This window comes from Dermacentor andersoni, chromosome 1 (assembly GCF_023375885.2).
Source record: "Dermacentor andersoni chromosome 1, qqDerAnde1_hic_scaffold, whole genome shotgun sequence".
Taxonomy (NCBI): domain Eukaryota; kingdom Metazoa; phylum Arthropoda; class Arachnida; order Ixodida; family Ixodidae; genus Dermacentor; species Dermacentor andersoni.
The window spans coordinates 172,549,513-172,570,971 of NC_092814.1; the positions used below are offsets into that span (position 1 = coordinate 172,549,513).

At 49.7% G+C, this 21,459-nt stretch overlaps 1 protein-coding gene across 4 annotated transcripts in view; it reads right to left on the minus strand.

Moving 5' to 3' along the window:
* LOC126547085 (pyruvate dehydrogenase phosphatase regulatory subunit, mitochondrial-like) overlaps positions 1 to 21,459 on the minus strand; it is a 95,764-nt gene that overhangs the window by 37,328 nt on the left and 36,977 nt on the right. For all 4 annotated transcript variants that reach the window (XM_055062758.2, XM_050194938.3, XM_055062757.2 and 1 more), the window contains 2 exons: positions 9,594 to 9,708; positions 9,221 to 9,373 (listed from right to left, as the gene is read on the minus strand). In XM_055062758.2, coding sequence (XP_054918733.1) covers positions 9,221 to 9,373; positions 9,594 to 9,708 — 268 coding nt within the window. The remainder of the gene's footprint in view (positions 1 to 9,220; positions 9,374 to 9,593; positions 9,709 to 21,459) is intronic.

The following is a 21,459-nucleotide window of genomic DNA, read 5'->3' on the forward strand; positions in this document are numbered from 1 at the left end:
CAGTTTGTTTGTACCTATCATCATCATCATCATCATCATCATCATCATCATCATCATCCTGTTTTATGTCCATTGCAGGACGAAGGCCTGTCCCTGCGATCTCCAATTTCCGCTGTCCTGCGCCAACCGATTACAGCTAGCGCCTGTGAATTTCCTAATTTCATCACTCCACCTAGTCTTCTGCCGTCCTCAACTGCGTTTCCCTTCTCTTGGTACCCATTCTGTAACCCTAATGGTCCAACAGTTATCTAAACGGCGCATTACATGACTTGCCCAGCTCCATTTCTTTCTCTTGATGTCAATTATAATATTGTTTATACCCGTTTGCTCTCTGATCCAAACCGCTCTCTTTCTGTCTCTTAACGTTATGCCTAGCAATCTTCGTTCCATCGCTCTTTGCACGGTCCTTAACTTGTTCTCAAAGTTCTTTGTCAGTCTCCAAGTCTCTGCCCCATATGTCAGCACTGGTAAAATGCACTGATTGTTCACCTTCCTTTTCAATGATAATGGTAAGCTTCCAGTCAGGAGCTGACAATGTCTGCCGTATGCGATTCAACCCATTTTTATTCTTCTATGAATTTCTTTCTCATGATCAGGGTTCCCTGTGATTAATTGACCTAGGTAAACGCACTCCTTCACAGACTCCAGAGGCTGACTGGTGATCCTGAACTCTTGTTCCTTTGCCCAGCTATTCATCATTATCTTTGTTCTTCTGCATATTAATCTTCAACCCCACTCTTACACTCTCTCTGTTAAAGTCCTCAATCATTTGTTGTAACTCATCTGCATTGTTGCTGAATAGAACAATGTCATTGGCAAACGGAAGGTTGCTGAGATATTTGGCGTCGATCCTTACTCCTAAGCCTTCCCAGTTATACTGTATACTAATCCAGGTACAACCTCTTCTTACACACTGTTTAAAGCCCACTAATATTTCAGCCTCTGCAGTGGTGGTGCTAGTGCCTTTTACTATAGTTTTTATCATAGTTCTGTGTAGCTTATCGATGCCAATTACTAAGTGTTATGTTAAGTTTGGGGTTTAACATCCTGGATTGGATTAGATTCTAGGGTATTACGTCCCAAAATCACGATTTGATTATGAGGCACGCTGTAGTGGGGGGTTCCGGATTAATTTTGACCACCAGGAGATCTTTAGCGTGCCCCCAATGCATGGGACATGGACGTTTTTGCATTTTGTCCGCATCGAAACCGTGATCATATGCTTAGCAGTGCAACACCATAGCCGCTTAGCAACCGTGGTGGCTGGTTTAATCTCCTGAAGCTACACAGTGGGCTATAAGAAATGCCTTAGTGAGGAGCTCCAGATTAATTTTGACTATCTGGGGCTCTTTAACATACACCCAAAGTATGGTACACTAACGTTCTCGCATTCTGCCCCCATCGAAATGCACAAGATTTTGCATTCACAATGAGCTGGACTGAAAGACCCAAATGAACTGGAAGCGAACATTAATGTGCTGATAAGCACTTTTAATACCAACACTGCAGAATGGTTGTAAAATTTCTTTTTTTTAATAATCATGAGTTTGACATCTAAAAAATAAATTAAATTTTGGAGTTCAATGTCTCAAAGCAACTCGGACTGAGAGATGTCATAGTTGGAGAGAGAGGCTCCACATTAATTTCGACCACCAGGGGTTTTTTAACAAGCACCCAAAGCATGGTATGTAAAGGCTTTCCCTGATAAAGAAAAATCATGTATAAAGTCTAAAAATAAATAGAACCATGTCTTTGTCATATGTGTAAATTAATTATTAAGTTTTTATTGCCACTTACCAATCCAGATTTCAGCAATGCAGCCAAAGGCGGCTCAACCATCAAGAACCATAATTTTCACTGTTGTTTCACAAGACACAAACATTAAATGTTTCACTGAGAACACAGACGGAATAAGCTAGATGTCAAGACACATAGGTAGTGTGGGGACGCTCGATTCTCTTGCGCCCCCTTATGTTGTTTTCTCCGCATGGCTCTCACATCTCCTGTAATCTGGCTTCTCTGCATAGCTGAGCATTGCTGGAGGTCAGTGTAGTGACAGAATAGTGTGAGATGATGCGAGTGTTGTGTTGCTAATGCCACCTAACGGCGGGATTACTCAGGTGCCTCTTCTTCTTTGGCTTGGGGTTGGCAGGGTGCGCAGACTTGTACACCTGTCGACACGCTCTGCGGGAGAGGGGCACTGGGATGGATGAACTCGATCGTTCTAACGTGCCACCGTTCACATGACTGTACACGCAAACGATTAGGCTTTGATGTTCCACATGGGGGGCGAACATATTTGCTCGATATAGTAACGTAGATTGAAGACGAGTCTTACAAAATAGGCACTTCTCTTTAATGGCGGGCCAGAAGAAGAGGGTGCAGCTTACCCGCTTTGTCGTCTTCCATGGCGCCGGCCGTTGCGTGCACCGTCCCGCGGTGCGGGAGCCCCACATCATTGTGTCAATTGCCCCCCATGCGAAAAGCAACCGTCTTGGTTGCGTGAAAAAGTTCTTTCTGCGACGACAAGAAAGGGAGCTCCTCAGGTGTATCTCGGTGTTCACGTGCGCGCATAGTAGTGTTTCATGCGCACTACATGAACAACTTAAGCGCGAGGACGACGACGGGGCGAACCGGGGTCAGAACTGCAGGGGACGACTTTGTAGGTCACGTCACTACCGCGGGAGCCCCACATCATTGTGTCAATTTCCCCCCATGCGAAAAGCAACCGTCTCGGTCGCGTGAAAAAGTTCTTTCAGCGACGACAAGAAAGGGAGCTCCTCAGGTGTATCTCGGTGTTCATGTGCACGCATAGTAGTGTTTCATGCGCACTACATGAACAACTTCAGCGCGAGGACGACGACGGGGCGAACCGGGGTCAGAACTGCAGGGGACGACTTCGTAGGTCACGTCACTAAGGCGGCGTGTAACCTTGTAGGGACCAAAATACCGGCGGAGCAACTTTTCCGAGAGTCCACGGCGACGGATAGGCGTCCAGACCCATACGAAGGTGCCGGTATTGTAATGGATGTCGCGTTGACCCTGATTGTACCGAAGGGTGTCGGCATGCTGTTGGCTCCGGATACGATGCCGAGCAAGCTGGCGGGCTTCTTCAGCTCTTTGTACGAACTCTTCTACATGTTCGCTGGTCGGGCTATTATCAGCCAGAGGCAGCATGGCGTCAAGTGTGGACGTGACGTGGCGCCCGTATACAAGCTCGAATGGCGTATACTGTGTAGTCTCCTGTAGAGCAGTGTTATACGCGAAGGTCACATAGGGTAAAATCTCGTCCCACGTCTTGTGCTCTACGTCGATATACATGGAGAGCATATCAGCCAGCGTTCTGTTCAGACGTTCCGTTAATCCATTGGTTTAAGGGTGATACGCAGTGCTCTTGCGGTGAGAGCAATGCGTCAGCTGGAGAACGTCCTGCATAAGTTCGGCTGTAAATGCTGTACCGCGGTCGGTGATGACAACAGACGGTGCACCATGTCGTAGGATGATGTGGCGTACAAAGAACTTGGCCATTTCATACAAGGTTGCTTACGGAATAGCTTCGGTTTCGGCATACCGGGTTAAGTAGTCGGTAGCGACGACTATCCATTTGTTGCGCGAAGAGGTCACTGGGAATGGCCCAAGTAGATCCATTCCTATTTGTTGGAACGGTGCTTGAGGAGGGTCCACAGGGTGGAGAAAGCCAGCCGGTTTAACTGGTGGTTTCTTGCGGCGCTGACAATCGCGGCAGGTCTTCACATACCGTTTGAAAGAAGAATAAAGCCGGGGCCAGTAATACTTTTGTCGTATCCTTGCTAATGTTTTTGCGAATCCCAGGTGTCCCATGCATGGCTCATCATGGCACGCTTGCAAAATGTCTTGGTGCAGTGCCGACGGCGTGACAAGGAGGTATGTATTGGGACCGCTTCCGCAGTTTTTCCTGTAAAGAATGTTGTTGTGCAAGTAGTACGATGATAAGCCGCGCACGAGTGAGCGTGGTAAAACACCTTGAACTCCTTGAAGGTGCTCGATCAGCGGCAGCAGCTCAGGGTCAGCGCACTGGTGCTCAGCCATCTTTATGGCGTCAATAACGCCGACAAATGGCAAGTCATGGTCAGGGTCCAATGACGTCGTAGGGAGTGGTGCACGTGACAAACAGTCAGCATCGCTGTGCTTCCTCCCAGATCGGTAGACAACTGTTATGTCATACTCTTGTAAGCGCAGGCTCCAACGGGCTAGTCTGCCTGAAGGATCCTTGAGGTTGGCAAGCCAGCACAGGGCGTGGTGATCACTGACAGCCTTAAAGGGTCTACCGTACAAGTAGGGTCGGAATTTACCAATTGCCCACACAACCGCTAAGCATTCTTTTTCAGTGGTTGAGTAGTTCTCAGCCTTGGTGAGACTGCAGCTTGCATAAGCAATGGGGCGTTCCGCACCAGCTTGCCACTGCACAAGAACTGCACCGAGACCCGTATTGCTGGTGTCAGTATGGATTTCGGTGTCAGCGTCTTCGTCGAAATGAGCAAGTATCGGGGCCACCTGCAAACGCTGGCGCAATTCATTGAACAACTGCTGCTGCTCGTCCGCCCAAATGAAAGGCACATCGTCGCGTGTAAGCCGTGTCAGAGGCTCAGAAATTCTCGAGAATCCCTTGACAAAGCGCCTATAATATGCACACAAACCAAGGAAGCGTTGGACAGCCTTCTTGTCTGTGGGTGGCGAAAACTCGGCGACGGCAGCTAACTTGTAGGGGTCTGGTTGAACGCCTTTAGGACCAACGACATGGCCGAGAAATTTGAGCTCTTGGAACCCGAAGCAGCATTTTTCAGGCTTGATAGTGAGGCCGGCAGTACGGATCACAGCGAGGACACTCTCGAGTCATGCGAGATGTTTGTCAAACGTGCTCGAGAACACGACGACGTCGTCCAAGTATACGAGGCAGGTTTGCCATTTGAGTTCAGCAAGCACAGTATCCATCATCCGCTGAAAGGTGGCAGGTGCGGAACAGAGACCGAAGGAGAGAACTTTGAACTCATAAAGCCCGTCAGGTGTCACAAACGCTGTTTTTTCAGGATCCAGTTCATCAACTTCGATTTGCCAATACCCTGATTTAAGGTCCAACGAAGAAAAAAACTTGGCATGTTGTAGACAATCCAATGCGTCGTCGATGCACAGAACCGTAGTGTGTTATCTTTCTTTCTGACTAACACTACCGGGGTGGCCCACGGGCTTGTGGACGGCTGGATCACGTCGTCTTGGAGCATCTCTTTCACCTGATACTTGATCGCTTCCCTTTCCACTGGAGACACTCTGTAAGGATGCTGACGAACAGGACGTGCAGACTCGTCCATATAATGCGATGCTTTGTGATGGACGTGCGCCATACTTTGGACGACATTGAAAAACAGTCCGCAAATTCATTCACGAGACTCTGTAGACGGTCTTTCTGATGGTCTGGCAGAACAGCGTTAACATGAATCCGTTCTTTTAGGCTGGGTAACTCAGATTGCTGAGACGATGTGATTTCCAATGTGGCAATGTCAGTAACATCAATGATTTCACGAAGAAATGCGATTGTCGTTCCTCGCGGTACATGCCGATACTTGTTGCTAAAGTTTGTTAGCAAAACGACTGAACATTTGTTTCGCACCTGAAGAAGCCCTCTGGCTATGCAAATGTGGCGCTCAAGAAGCAGGGGGATGTTGGCTTCAGCAATTCCTTCGGCGTCGTCTTCCATGTCGCATCGGACAAGTGCAAGCACGCTGCTGTTGGGTAGCAACGTGACGTGATCGTCAGCTACGCGAAGTGCGATGTCACTGCCGTTGTCATTACTGTTCGCTATGGCTTGCGTAGTAGCAAAGCTAACTCTGGACTCTTGCAGGTCAATGATGGCACCGTTCGCCTGAAGGAAATCCATGCCGAGCATAAGGTCCTTGGAACATTCAGGAAGAATGACGAAGTCACCGATGTACGTGAAGCCCCGAATGTTGACTCGTGCCGTGCACCAGCCCATTGGAGTTATGAGATGCCCTCCTGCAGTACGAATCTGAGTTCCGGTCCATTGCGTCGAAACTTTGTTCAGTGTGAGCGCGAGATTCTGGCTCAGAACAGACGTGTCCGTACCCGTGTCGATTAGCGCCGTGACTTCGTGGTCATCTATAGTAACTGGTACGTCGCAAGATACTGACACTGAACTACATTGCTTTCTCTGCGTCTCAATTACGTCATTTCGCGGTCGTCATGTGGAGGATCTTCAGTGTTCGTAACGTCAGCTACCTCACCTCCGCAGGTCGCTGCACTCAGTTTTCCCGGGAGGCAGGGCTGGGTGAGCGACGCCTTGTTGCGCTCGGCGTGAAGATGGGGCTGGAAGACCTGTATCGGGCAGGTGACAGTGACCGGGGGTCATGGAATCGTGGGCCAAACGAGCTCCTGGCGTCCGCGAGGTAGGCTTCAATCTCGAGTGGGCGTTCACCATTGCGCGGGCACGGCGCATTCAGTGAAAATCCACAAAGCCCAGCTCGGCGGTAAGGACAAGCCCTGAGAGGTGATCGGCTTCACCGCAATGAAAACACAAGGGTCTCCGGTCTGTAGTGCGCCATACGTCGCTCTTGCAGGGTGGTCGTGTTTCAGCCATGAATGGCGTGCGGCGAGTCCTGAAGTCAGCAGTTGATTGTTGAACGGCGCGCACACCATGGAAGTCTGGGACATCGCGCGCATCGTGAAAAGTCGGAGAAAACGAACTTCGTGCAGCTTCCGCATACGACATGCGAGGCTGTGGCTGCCGTACCTCGGGCTGTGGTGCCTCGCTTCGCTCCGGGACTTGTACTGCCTGCCTGATTTCTTCCCGGACGACCTCAGCCAGAGCGAGTCGCGGTACCGATACCGGAGCCACCTGTAGCTTTTGGAGCTCTTCTCGGACAACAAGCCTAACGAGCTCCCACAAGGCGTCAGTGTTGTCCAAGGGTATAGCGAGAGGCTCACGCGATAGGGTCGCCACGTTGCGGTTGTACTGCCTTGTTCGTTACTGCAGTGCCTTTTCCATTGATATGGCTTCCGCGAGAAACTCTGCGATGGTCTCTGGTGGGTTGCATATTAGGCCACCAAATAACTCTTGCTTGACACCACGTATCAGGTTCCTGACCTTCTTTTGTTCCGGCATGGATGGATCCGCGCGTCGGAAAAGTCTGCACATATCTTCGACAAACATTGCGACGCTTTCGTTCGGCCACTGTACTCTCGCCTGAATTGCAGATTCAGCTCGCTCCTTGCGATCGAGGCTGGCGTATGTGCTGATTAGCTGGCGTCTGAATTCGTCCCATGTCGACAAGGCCACCTCACGGTTCTCAAACCGTGTCCGTGCATAGTCCTCGAGGGCAAAGTAGGCGTTGCGTAGCTTGCGCTCTGGAGTCCAGCCGTTGAATTCTACGACACGCGAAAAATGATCGAGCCAGTCCTCAACATCCTCGAACGTGTCCCCATGGAAGGATGTGGGGATTCGCGGCTGGTTAAGGACGACCTCGATCGGTGCCGTTGAGGAAGGAGACGGAACTGATGTACTCATTTTTGTGACTCGATTGGGTAGAGGCTCGTGCTCAGGTGGCAGTCCTTGAAGTCGATGGCTTGTCCGTACGTGAACAGGAGTCAGCTTGACCGGACTTCGTACTGGGCTTGTAGGCGGTGTTCGATCTGGGAGTGGTAGCATGTACCCCGCACCTCCACCAGAAAAATGTAACGTAAATTGAAGACGAGTCTTACAAAATAGACGCTTCTCTTTAATGGCGGGCCAGAAGACGAGAGCGCAGCTTACGCGCTTCGTCGTCTTCCATGGCACCGGCCGTTGCGCGCGCCGTCCCACGGTGCGGGAGCCCCACATCATTGTGTCAATATCCTGTTGCAGTGAGTCATGCTTCTGAGATCCCACAATAGATACATAGTTTTTCAAGGTTAAAAAAAAGTAGGCGGCCATGTGTAAGTGAGCAGACAGTCAACACCACCCACAAAAACAATTACACAAACATGTACAGTAGTTTACTGCAACAGCCATCACAATAGCTGACAGTCTCCCAGGTCCAGGTCCTACAGTTTCTGCACTATACATTTTCATTTTCAGGGAAAGTCTCAACCATTGGATCAACTTGGCTCACTGAGCATGTGCCAACGTGCACATGCGTGCCTCTCTGCAACGAAGCTCTTTCACTTCGACATGGGTCACTGTAGATGCAACATTGGGTAGGCACTGCTGTTCCAAGAAACCCTTTGACACCAACTTGAAACACTGGGTATGTGCCACTCGGTCTGTGCTTGTCTTCAATGACCTCTTTGATGCCATCTTGGGTCATTGGGTAGGTGCCAGTATGTGCGTGCCACTCTTCAATGAATGTCTCTGACACCAACTTGGGTAACTAGCTATGAGCCACTGGAAATATGCCGCTCTACAATGATGAAAACATCCCTTAAATTTGTTTGCTGCTGAGCGGAATCGAAGCCACGTCACAAGGGTTCCTCAAGTACAGAAACCCAACATATTATCACTCTTAGCACTATTAGCATATTTGTGGCTGTGCCACAAATGCACTGGATATACACCACTTTTCAATGAATGCCTTTCACCCCAACACTTTAGCGAGCTGCGCCATGAATGCACTGGGTATGTGCCGCTCTACAATGAACCTCTAGCCAACTTGGATGACTGAGTATGTGCCACTAAGTGTGCAGCAAGCGAGGGAACGATTCTCAGCATTTGCAGGCACCAGCATGCCACCCTTCTCGTCTCGGAGGCCACACGCAGGCTTCTTGGTAGTGCCACTAGATGGTGCAGTGTCTCCAGAAAGAAGCACAAGAGAAGAGCCTGGTTGCTGCACAATGCGTTTTCAGCGTTTGCATGCACAGGTGGGCCATGCATTTCGGAGGCCATGCGCAAGCTTTGTGGCGGCGGCGTTAGATGGTGCCGAGTGTTCTTAGGAAAGTGCGAAAGAGGAGTCCCGCTGAAGTACTCGCCCCATACATAACTCGTTTCGACAGTGGCCATATGTCATGTTGCTATATTGATACAATGCTAACGCATTGACGTCGACAGTCATCGTGAGATCGGTTCTGCTGCAACTTTTTCCACAATGCAGCATCTCAGGTATAAAAGAAGGTTAAAAAGTTGGTAATCAGAGTAAACATATTGGTCAAATGAACAATGTTCCAGTTTTCAGTGTACCTGAGGAGAGCCAGAACTTACGAAATTGAGCATAGTCTGGTGGTAGGCGCACAAATTCAAAACGATCAGGGACATCGTAATGGAAGACTGGCTTGGCTGTCTCCTCAAATCCGCCAATCAGGAAGCCATCACCAAAGGATCTACAGTAGACACGACCGTCATAGTCCCACACAACTGTAGGCAGAAAGAACATAAATGATATAAAACATTTTACACTAAAAAGCTCACTAGAATTTGAGATTGAGAAATGTTAAGCTTCAAAACGGTACTGCGCAACACTCATGCAAATAACAATCAGGAAATGTTTATTCGTTTTTAATTGATAGAACATAAGTTAGCTTTTGCAATAAACCTGTATACTCTACAGTTAATTTACTATAAAAACACACCTCACCTGGAAGGAAATCACTTCGTTGGTCTAAAGGTTTAGTGATTGCAAATGAATGCTTAGCAGCATGAATTGGAACCATAAATTTGGGCTGACTTGCTTGTCCAAGCTCTCTAGACCACTGAAAAGAAGCATTCAAAACAATGTCATGCACTATACATTATACCAAGTACAGTAAATAAAGATAATATATGTCAAAGCTTGCAAGTCCTGGGTAGCTGTCTAACCTTTAATTATGTCATGTAGCTCAAATTCCTTGAGGGCACAAGAAAGCATTAATTGCATCAGCTTTAAAGTGGCCAGTTAAAGACATGGGCCAAATGCAATGCAGCCAGCTTTGGGCATGAAGTAGGACACACATTACATCAGAGAAATTCGTAGTGGTTATCAGGTGGTATAACAAACTGATGATGCACATGCCACTTGGCCCAGTGCAGTGGTCAAGGACCACACCATGACTGTGTAGCTGAAAGTCCAAGACATTAGGCAGTCAATAGGATAATAAGGTAAAGAATCTGAGAAGAACGCTCTACATTCCCAGAGATGCAATACCAGAGGACCAGGCTTATTCCATGTCAAATGAGGAGAAGTGCAGAGTAAATGAGGAAAGAATGGCCCAGGTACTGGTGTTCACCTAGCTTATGACAACACAGACATGGTGTGGCGTGCGACTAGTGCACTGGGTTTGCTGACCAATGTGTGAGTGGTTCATGAGACCAAATGGCCACCATCTTAGATTTCCGAGATGTAACAGGGAGCTATGCTACAAGACTGAAGCCGTACTGCCTTTGGTGCATGTATTGAATTGATTACATTAAAACATGATGTCATTCATTATTTGTTGTGCTTTCAAGATACTAAGCCTTCAAACTGTATAAAATGAGTCACAGCTATCCATTAAACAAAAAAGAAAAAGAGAGAGACAATAATTTTGTGTCAGTAATGCTTTAAATTACTATTATTTAGACTTATAAATAATTTAACAAATCAAATACTGCCAAAGCCTGATTTAATAAAGTCATCCCAAATCGCAACCTAGTGAAGCAGAAGGTTTTTCACAAAAAAGAGGGTTATATGGTCACGGCTTAGTAGGAGACGGGAAAGCCAGTGTAGAGGATGTATAAAAGCACTTTATAAGAGCAGTCAACGCAACGTCGTTGTCATCTCTGTTTTTCTACCCGCACATTACGTCAGCGTCATTTTCATTGCCTGGCACACACCCGTGGCGACCATATAAGATGTGGCATTTGCCCCTCCTTTGAGAAAAAAGAAAGGCATTGTCCCGATGCACCAACCTATGAAGGCAGTGCACAGATGGTGCAAAGTTGAGGTCATCAGGAAAAGTATAGCTTCATAAGAAGCATGTGTACAACCTCGGGCAGATGCCACTGGCGTTTGGAGCAGTTATGACTGTCGGGAACAACTTCATAATTCACATCGCTGATGCGGCGCAGAACTGTGTATGGCCCGAAGTATCTTCGCAGGACCTTCTCAGATAGCCCCAGCCGACGAATAGGAATCTAGACCCACACCTGGTCACCGACGTTGTATGTGACGGGTCTGTGCCGAAGATTGTAGTGTCTGGCATCATAGTCCTGTTGTTCTTGGATTCGCAAATGTACAAGCTGCCTGGCTTCCTCTGCGCGTTGCGTGATCTCCTCGGCACCAATCTCGTCGTCACCGCACTCGTGTGGAAGCATTGTGTCCAACATTGTTGTTACTTCCCGGCCGTAAACGAGGTTGAAAGGTGTCACATGTGTTGTCTCTTGGCGAGCCATGTTATTCGCAAATGTAACGTAAGGTAAAATCTCATCCCAGTTCTTGTGGTCGACATCGAGTTACATACTCATCATGTCTGCCAGAGTCTTATTCAAACATTGTCAGCCCATTTGTTTGGGGATGATAAGCCGTGGTCTTTCGGTGAGTGGTACCACTTAGTTGCAAAACGGTATCCAGGAGCGTGGCCATGAACGCAGCACCTCTGTCTGTTATGACCACTGTGGGAGTGCCATGCCTTAGGACAATGGCTTCGATGAAAAACTGTGCTGCTTCGGCTGCTGTTCCCCATTGGATAGCACCTGTTTTGGCATATTGAGTAAGATAATCTGTGACAACGATTATCAGTTTATTGCCAGCAGTGGCCAGTGGAAACGGGCCTAAAAGGTCCATGCCAATTTGTTCGAACGGCGCTTGCAGTATCTGAACAGGATGCAGCAGTCCAGCTGGCTTGCCGGGTAGGGGTTTGCGGTGTTGGCAATTCAGGCATGTCCGGAAGTAACGTTTCACGACCGCCACAAGTCGTGGCCAGTAGTAATTTAGCCTAATTCTTGCCAATGTGCGGGTATAGCCCAAGTGACCAGTGGTCGACTCGTTGTGACAGGCATGTAGGACTTCGTCGCGAAGAGCTGCAGGAATGACTAGTAGGTAGTTACTGCCACTAGGTGAAAAGTTCTTTTTATAGAGAACGTCGTAGCGCAAGCAAAATGAAGGCAGCCCTCTGGTAAATAACCTCAGCATGCTGCTTGTTTTCCCCTCTAAGAAATTGATAAGAGGAATCAGTTCTGCATCCTGACATTGCTGGCATGAAACGGTGACAGTATCCAGCATGCCTAGAAAAGCCGCGTTGTCATCGTCCTGCACTGCAGTCTCAACAGGAGACCAAGAAAGGCAATCGGCGTCAGTGTACCGCTTCCCCAATTTGTACACAACAATGAAGTCTAACTCCTGGAACGGAAGACTCCAGCGCAAAAGCTGACCAGCTGGATCATTTAAATTAGTCAGCCAGCAAAGTGCATGGTGATCACTGACAATGGTGAAACAGTGACCGTACAAACATGGGCGAAATTTCAGTATGGCCCATACCAGTGCGAGACGTTTTTTTTCTGTAGTAGAGATGTTAGCCTCCGTTCTTGATAGCGTCCTGCTGGCGTAAGCAATCATTCTTTCTATGCCGTCCTGCCGCTGTACAAGTACTGCGCCAAGGCCGACATTACTAGCATCTGTATGAAGAATTGTCAGGGTGTCTTCATCAAAGTGTGCGAGCACGGGAGCCGTCTGCAGCTGTTGCCGTAGGTTGTGAAATGCCCATGCTGGTGTTCGCCCCACACGAAGGGGACATCTTCTCTGGTGAGATGTCCTAATGGCCACGCGATGCACGAAAATTCCGCGAAAAATTGTCGGTAGTAGGCGCAAAGGCCGAGAAAACATTGCAAGGCCTTTTTATCAGATGGTGTTGGGAAATTAGCGACAGCAGCGATTTTATGAGGGTCAGGTCGGACACCTTCACAACTAACGACGTGACCGAGGAATTGAAGTTCTTCAAAATCAAAATGGCACTTTTCAGGTTTAAAAGTTAGGCCAGCTGAGCATATTGCTTCAAAGACCATCTTCAGTCTCTGTAAGTGTTCCTTGAACGTGGCGGAGAAAAAAATCATGTCGTCGAGATACACCAGGCAGGTTTGCCATTTGAGGCCTGAGAGCACCATGTCCATTAGTCGTTGAAACGTTGCTGGCGCAGAACACAAACCGAAGGGAAGCACCTGAAATTCATAAAGTCCGCCGGGCATCCCAAGAGTGGTCTTCTCACAGTCTCTCTCATCAACTTTGATTTGCCAGTAGCCACTTTTCAAGTCCATCAACGAAAAGTAATGTGCTTTTTGTAGCCTGTCCAGTGAATCATCGATACGCGGTAGTGGCTAAACGTCTTTCTTTGTGATATGGTTGAGTTTTCGATAGTCAACGCAGAAGCGTAGGCTACCGTCCTCCTTTTCCACCAATACAACAGGCGATGCTCAAGGACCCTTAGATGGCCGAATAACCCCGTCCTCAAGCATCATCTTCACTTGTGTTTGTATTGCCTCATGCTCTTTCGGTGCTACACGATAAGGATTCTGCCGAATTGGTCTGGCGTCGGCTTCGGTGACAATACAGTGCTTGGTGAGTGGCATCTGGCTAACTCGTGACGTAGATGAGAAGCAGCTCTTAAAGCAGGCATAGGCACGGTGGACGCTGCATGCTGCACCGAGAGGCAGTCTTGTATTGGGGTAAATTTGTCGAAGTAAGCAACAGCCATGCCTTTAACGATATGTCGACGTTCCCTGCTAAAATTTGTCAGTAGGAGTTCAGCATGTCCGTCGAGTACATTAATTACGCCCCTGGTGATGGAAACGCCTTGACTCAGTACCAGTGCGTCGATGTGTTCAGCGACTCCAGTCCCGGCATGCAAGTTGTTGCAGATTACAGACACGGGGGAACAGCTTCACGGCAGAAGCGTCACGTCGTCGTCGGCTATACATAAGCGGGGTCGCTAGTGTTCCGCGGGGTCGACATCGTCTGAGCTCGTAGAAAATGTAATGATGAGGCCGCAGACATGTATCACTGCACCGTACTTTTTCAAGAACCCATCTCCAATATAAGTTCCTTACAGCACTCAAAGAGAATGGCGGGGGTGGCAATGAAGGCTGAACCGGTGATAACTATTCTGGCTGTGCATTTTCCAATTGGTGTCATCAACTGGCCACCAGCAGTTCTGATGTTCGGCCCAGTACATGGCGTCTTCACTTTTCTCAGTCTGTCGGCCAGCTTTATACTCATAATCGAAAAATGCGAACCAGTATCGATGAGAGCAGCCACTTGGTGGCCGTCCATGCGAACGACAAGATTGGTGCTGACTGCGTCGGTTACAGGGGGTGTGGTTGGAGTTGTCGGAGTCTTAGAGTCGTCGATCGTCAGTGATGGGGACTCTTGGAAAGCTAGACGGTTTGCAACCTCACCTCCAGAGGTTGCTGCCTCTAGTTCCCCCGCGCAGGCTAGGGGACCTGCCCCTAGAGGTGTCAGGAAAATCGCGACAAGTCAGTGGGGTGTAACAAGCCAGAGATGGGGAACGCTATAGAGGCATCGTTGAATCTTCCGGCCAGAAGTTTGTAGAATTGCCGTCGCAGGTATGTGCAGCATCAAACAGAGGGTAATTGCAGTTGGGAAATGTTGGATAGCCAGCTGCATGGTAGTGGCACGCACGGTAAACATTTCCTGCTTTGCCGCAATGAAAGCATAGTGACACGTGTACTTGTTTATCCTTTCCGGGTGACCACTTGTCACCACCTAACAAACGTTACTGCACAGCGCAGGATGCACCTGAATGTATCGGAAGTTTCTGGAATGTTATTGATGGTTCCATCCACTGTCTGTCACCGAACCTTGTGTAATCTGATTGCATGTATGCGTGACGCGAATAGTGTAGAACTTTGTGGAAGACACGCGGGTCCCAGTGATTACTCTGGAACATTACATGTGTATAAAAGCCGATGCCCTTGACCCACTATTTAGATTTCGATGACCGCCGATCGTGTTCGTCGCTATTGCTCTCCTTTGAGTGTAACTTGCTTTTGTGGGCACACGTTCGCCCAATAAAACGCTAGTTTCACCATTCCCCGTTTTGCTTTCTTCACCATCACAACCATGTGACATCTGGTAGGGGTGCTTGTGCGCTTATGTATCAGACGCCCCCGCAACGCCGTGATCCAAGCCTGAAGCCCGAGGACAACACCACCGTTGCCAAGGACCAGCGAGCTAGCCGCAGGCTGCAAGGACTGCCCCCGAAGCATGGACGTTCGTCTGAGACGACTAGGATCATCGTTACCAAGTCAACGACCACAATGGCAGCACCAGTGTCCCCCATCGTGCTTCAACAACCTAGAGAGCCACCTACCTTCCGTGGAGCTTCGTTGGAGGATCCAGAAACCTGGCCGGACACTTTCGAAAGGATCTCGGCCTTCAACATCTAGACCTCTGAGGACAAGCTGCGCCACGTGTACTTCTCCTTCGAAGATGCCGCGAGGACCTGGTTCGAGAATCGGGAGTCGACCCTTACAACGTGGGAGCTCTTCTGAAGTAACTTCTTAAGGACCTTCACAAGCATCATCCGGAAAGAAAGAGCCAAGGTTCTATTGGAAGCCCGAGTGCAGTTACCAAATGAGATTGTTGCCATCTTTAAAGAAGAAATGAGCTGCCTATTCCGCCACGCCGACCCTGAAATGTCCGAGGAGAAGAAAGTCCGCCTACTGATGCATGGTGTAAAGGAGGAACTTTTCGCTGAAATGGTACGAAGCCCACCGAAGACCATCGACAAGTTTCTTCGCGAGGCCACCAGCATAGAGAAGACACTGGAAATGCGGCACCGGCAATTCAACTGCTGCACGAACTCGACAAACTACGCCGGAGTTCAGTCACTCGCCACCGACGACCTGCGTGAGACTATCCGAGCAGTCGTGCGGGAGTAGCTACAGAAGCTCTTCCCTTCATCACAGCCTCAAGTGGCTTCGATTGCCAATGTCGTACATGAGGACGTCCAACAACAACTCGGAGTAGCCCCTGAATTGCCACAGCCTCAGCCGCAAGCAATGACATACGCCACTGTAGCCCGCCATCACGCTCCCCCTCCGCGCCCATGGCTGGGTCCAGTGACGACACAGTTCCGTCGTCCACCGCCACCCCTGCTGCCAGCATGCCAACCCATCACCCCACGCAGAATTCCAAGGAAGACAGAGGTTTGGCGCGCCCCCGACCACCGTCCACTTTGCTATCACTGCGGAGAAGCCGGGCACATCTACCGCCGATGCCCTTACCACGAGATGGGACTGCCAGGGTTCGCCATCAACACACCGCGCCCACAGCAAGGCGAATGCCCACGTGACATCGCCGACTATCTCACTGCCACACAGTGGAGCCCTCGATGACCATCCCATTCGCCGTCACCAGGCCGTTAACTGTTGCCGCAGCGCTGTCCATACACTGGCCCAGCCCGGGGCTGGTCCGTCAGCCCATATCCACAAAACTAAAGGCAGCAACCGATGGAGGTGCGGTTGCTGTTCGTCGAACTTACGAAGATCCTCCGCCGCCGATGAAGACGCCGAAAAGACGATCTCGACGATATATCAACGAGACGCCACCATCCTGACAAAGCCATAAAGTCAAGACTACACTGATGAAAGACGACTTGACGACACGAGGTTCCAGCTTCAGTTCAACAGGATGCAGCTGTGATCCGACGCCAAGACCCAACTGCAACGCCAGACAAAACCACCGACCTCGACGTGCTTCTCGACGACCACACAGTGACCGCCTTAGTGGACACAGGGGCCGATTACTCCGTAATGAGTGGACACATCGCCACCCAGTTGAAGAAAGTAAAACTGCATGGGAAGGCCCTCAAATTCGGACCGCTGGAGGACACCTCATTACGTCGACTGGAATCTGCATGGCAAGAATTACCATTCATGACCGGACTTACCCTGCCACCTTCGTTATCCTCCAACAGTGTTCAAGAGACGTCATTCTCAGCGTGGACTTCCTGAACCAACACGGCGCAATCATCGACCTGAAGTCGAAATCGATAACACTGTCAGAAGATCAAGCGATACTGCCGGAGAGCTCTCGTAGTCACCACGCCTTGAGTGTGCTCCACGCTTGAGTGTGTGAAGATCAAGTGAGCATCCTGCCACACTTTAGCATTACTATTTCCGTCGGCACCGAAAGACCCGCTGAAGTAGAAGGCGTCATCGAGGGCGACTAACATCTACTGCTCGACCGTGAAATTTGCGTCGCAAGAGGGATCGCTCGACTCCACGGAGGGAAAGCAGAAGTGATGCTAACCAACTTCAGCCAAGAGTTCAAGCACATCAGCAAGGGCATGGCAATCGCATACATCGAGGAAATCATGGAAACCAGCAATGCCTTTGTCCTCTCAGGTTCTGCCGCATCTACCCCGACGACCATAGTTCCCGAACCAGACTACGACGTAAATCCAGATCTCCCCATGAGTAAGCAGCAACAGCTCAGAAGTCTTCTCCGATAATACAAATACTGCTTTTTGACGTCATTGAGGATTCGACAAACGCCAGTTGCAAAGTATCGCATAATAACCGAAGAGTGCACTCGACCACTCCGCCAGAGCCCTTACCAAGTTTCAACACGAGAACGTGAAGCTCTTAGGCAGCAAGTCGACGAAATGCTGCATGACGACATCATCCAGCCGTCGAAAAACCCGTGGGCATCTCCTGTAGTCCTGGTGAAGAAAAAGGACGGAACCTTACGTTTCAGCGTCGATTATCGTTGTCTGAACAAGATCACGAAGAAGGACGTATACCCCCTCCCGTGGATAGACGACGCATTGGATCGCCTCTGCAACGCTAAATACGTCTCGTCGATGGATCTCAAATCTGGCTATTAGCAAATAGAAGTCGACGAAAGAGATCGCGAAAAGACCGCCTTCATCATGCCAGACGGCCTTTACGAGTTCAAGGTTATGCCATTTGGACTGTGCTCGGCGTCTGCAACGTTCCAGCGCGTCATGCACACAGTGTTAGCAGGATTGAAGTGGCAGACGTGTCTTGTTTACTTGGATGACGTCGTTGTCTTCGCCGGAAATTTTGAGGATCACCTTAGGCGGCTTGCGACAATATTAGAGGCCACCAAGTCATCAGAGCTCACTCTGAAGCCGGAAAAGTGCCGCTTCGCTTACGATGAGCTTCTGTTCCTAGGCCATGTCATCAGCAAATCTGAAGTACGCCCCAACCTGCAGAAGACAGCTGCCATTGCAAAGTTCCCGCAGCCCATCGACAAGAAGGCAGTGCGTAGATTCCTTGGCATGTGTGCCTACTGCAGGCTTTTGTCGAGGACTTTCCACGCATCGCTGAGCCGCTAACACATCTAACCAAATGTGATGTCAAGTTCAAGTGGAAAACACCGCAGGCCGACGCATTTCAAAAACTCAAACGACGCATGCAGTCGCTGCCGGTACTTGCACACTTCGACGAAGACGCCGATACCGAAATCCACACTGACGTCAGTAGCCTAGGCCTCGGTGCCGTCCTAGTCGAGAGGAAAGACGGACTTGAACGGGTGATATCTTATGCTTGCCGGTCACTGTCAAAAGCTGAAGGCAATTATTCTACGACTGAAAAGGAATGCCTCACCATCATTTGGTCTATAGCAAAATTCCACCCTTACCTATATGGCAGGCCATTCAAAATCGTCAGCGACCATCACGCGTTGTGTTGGCTAGCTAACATAAAGGACCCTTTAGGACGGCTGGTGCGGTGGAGCCTCAGACTGCAAGAATATGATGTCATGGTAATCTACAAGTCCGGACGAAAACACTCTGACGCTGACTGCCTATCTGCGCCCCCATCGATCCCCCGCCGCAAGACGACGAGGACGACGACGCCTTCCTCTGAATAATAAGTGCGGAAGGCTTCACTAAACAGCTACGAGCAGACCCAGAGCTAAAATGCCTCGTCGAGTATTTAGAAGGGAATACCGACGTTCTCCCTAGTTTGTTTAGGCGCGGATTGTCTTTGTTCACGCTTCAAAACAACCTACTTCTCAGAACTTCTGACCTTCTCATCAGTCCACGCCAACTACCTTCTTGTTCCGTCAGCGCTGCGTCCAGAAGTACTGCACGCCCTCCATGACGATCCGACCGCTAGGCACCTCTGTTTCTCCCGGACACTATCGAGGATACAAGAAAGGTATTACTGGCCGTGCCTAACCGCTGATGTCACCCGTTACGTCAAGACATGCCGAGACTGTCAGCGACGCAAGATACCACCAACAAGGCCAGCCGGATTACTACAGCTGATCAAGCCTCCTTGCCAACCTTTTCAGCAGATCGGGATGGACTTGTTGGGACCGTTTCCGACGCCAGCATCCGGAAACAAGTGGATCGTCGTGGTGACGGACTACCTCACCCTCTTCGCTGGAACTAAAGCTCTGCCGAAAAGTAGCACAGCTGAAGTAGCAAAATTTTTCGCCGAGAGCATCCTGCTGCAACATGGTGCCCCAGAAGTCCTCATCACCGACAGGAGAACGGCCTTTACAGCAGAGCTAACCCAAGCCATTCTGCAATACAGCCAGACAAGCCACAGGAGGACAACTGCCTACCACCCGCAGACGAGTGGTCTCACGGAGCTCCTGAACAAGACCGTCGCCAACATGCTAGCAATGTACGTCGACGTAGGGCACAAGAAGTGGGATGCCGTCCTGCCATACGTAACCTTTGCTTACAACACGGCGGTGCAAGAAACAACACAGATCACCCTGTTCAAGCTGGTTTACGGCAAGAACCCGATGACGACTCTCGATGCCATGCTGCTGCACGTCACCGATGAAGAGAATCTTGACGTTGCCACCTATCTCCAGCGCGCGAAGAAGCTCGACAGCTCACCCACCTACTGATCAAGAACCAGCACCGTACCGACAGCCAACACTACAACCTCCGACGACGCTACGTCGAGTACCAGCCCGGCAACCGTGTTTGGGTTTGGACCCCTATACAGCGACGAGGACTTAGTGAGAAACTATTGTGTCGCTATTTCCGACCGTACAAGATCATCCGATGTATTGGCGCACTGGACTATGAGGTCGTGGCAAACGGCATTTTGCTATCACAGCGGCGCCGCTCACGACCTGAAATAGTCCACGTTGTGTGACTCAAGCCGTACTACCAGCGCTAATGAACTTTGGGAATTCGCATAACTGATCCTTGGACTTGGGTTTTTTTTTTTTTCGTTGTTTTGTTACTTTTGTTTAATAAGTGTCCTTTTGTGTTTCGCTCTCTTATATTTGTAGCATTGGGACGATGCTTTTTAAGCGGGGGGTATTGACACGTGTACTTGTTTCTCCTTTCCGGGTGACCGCTTGTCACCGCCTAACAAATCTTATCGCGCAGCGCAGGACGCGCCTGCATGTATCGGAAGTTTCTGGAAGGTTATCGATGGTTCCATCCGCTGTCTGTCACCGAACCTTGTGTAATCTGATTGCATGTATGCGCGATGTGAATAGTGTAGAACTTTGTGGAAGACACGCGGGTCCCAGTGATTACACTGGAACATTAGACGACTGATGTATAAAAGCTGACGCGCTTGACCCGCTGATCAGATTTTGACAACAGCCGATCGTGTTCGCCGCTATTGCTCTCCTTGGAGTGTAACTTGCTTTTTTGGGCACAAGTTCGCCCAATAAGACGCTAGTTTCACCATTCCCCGTTTTGCTTTCTTCACCGTCACAACTACGTGACAATAGTGGCCGGCGGTGAGCGGTGCGCCACAAATTTGTCTTTCAAAGCACGTAGCCGGCAGGGAATTCGCCATAAGACCGAGGCGCAGCGATCGGCTGTCAGTGATACGGCATAGCTGGCAGTGAAAATAGTCTCTGTCGAAAATAGGGCATTGGGGGTGGCGGTGATGGCTGCGTCATAGCGGTTGACGGTGTCAGCAGCATCGAAGTGGCGGGAGGTGGACAACAAACAGCTTCCACTTAGGTTAATCGTCACGGCACCGCCTGCCAGTCAGGCAAAGAAAAGGCCTGTCGAACTTCCTCCCGGATGATATCAGCGACAGCAGCCACCGCTGGTGCCATGGGAGCAATCCCGAGCTGCCAGATCTCCTCTCGCACAATCTCTCAGATGACTTCACGCAGAGACGCGCCGCAGCTCTCAGGTAGAATTGAAGCATTCACTGGTGAGTTCTTGCGATCATATTGGCAGTACCGCTGCTGAAGTGCCCGTTCGATAGCGGTAACTTCCTTGCTTCCTTGGTAAATTCAGCCACTGCCATCGGTGGATTCCTCACGAGTCTGGCAAACAGTTCCTCCTTCACTCTGTGCAAGAGGAGTGCAACTTCTTTTCTTCGGCCATCTCAGCATCTGCTCTGCAGAAAAGGCGGGCCATATCTTCTGCAAACATGGCAATGCTCTCACTTGGTTTTACAATATGGGATTCGAGAAGGCGCTGTGCGTTGTCTCTTCTGTCACTACTAGTGAATGTGTCTAGCAGCTGGGTGCAGAAGGCATCCCATGTGGTCAAACTCCTCTCCCG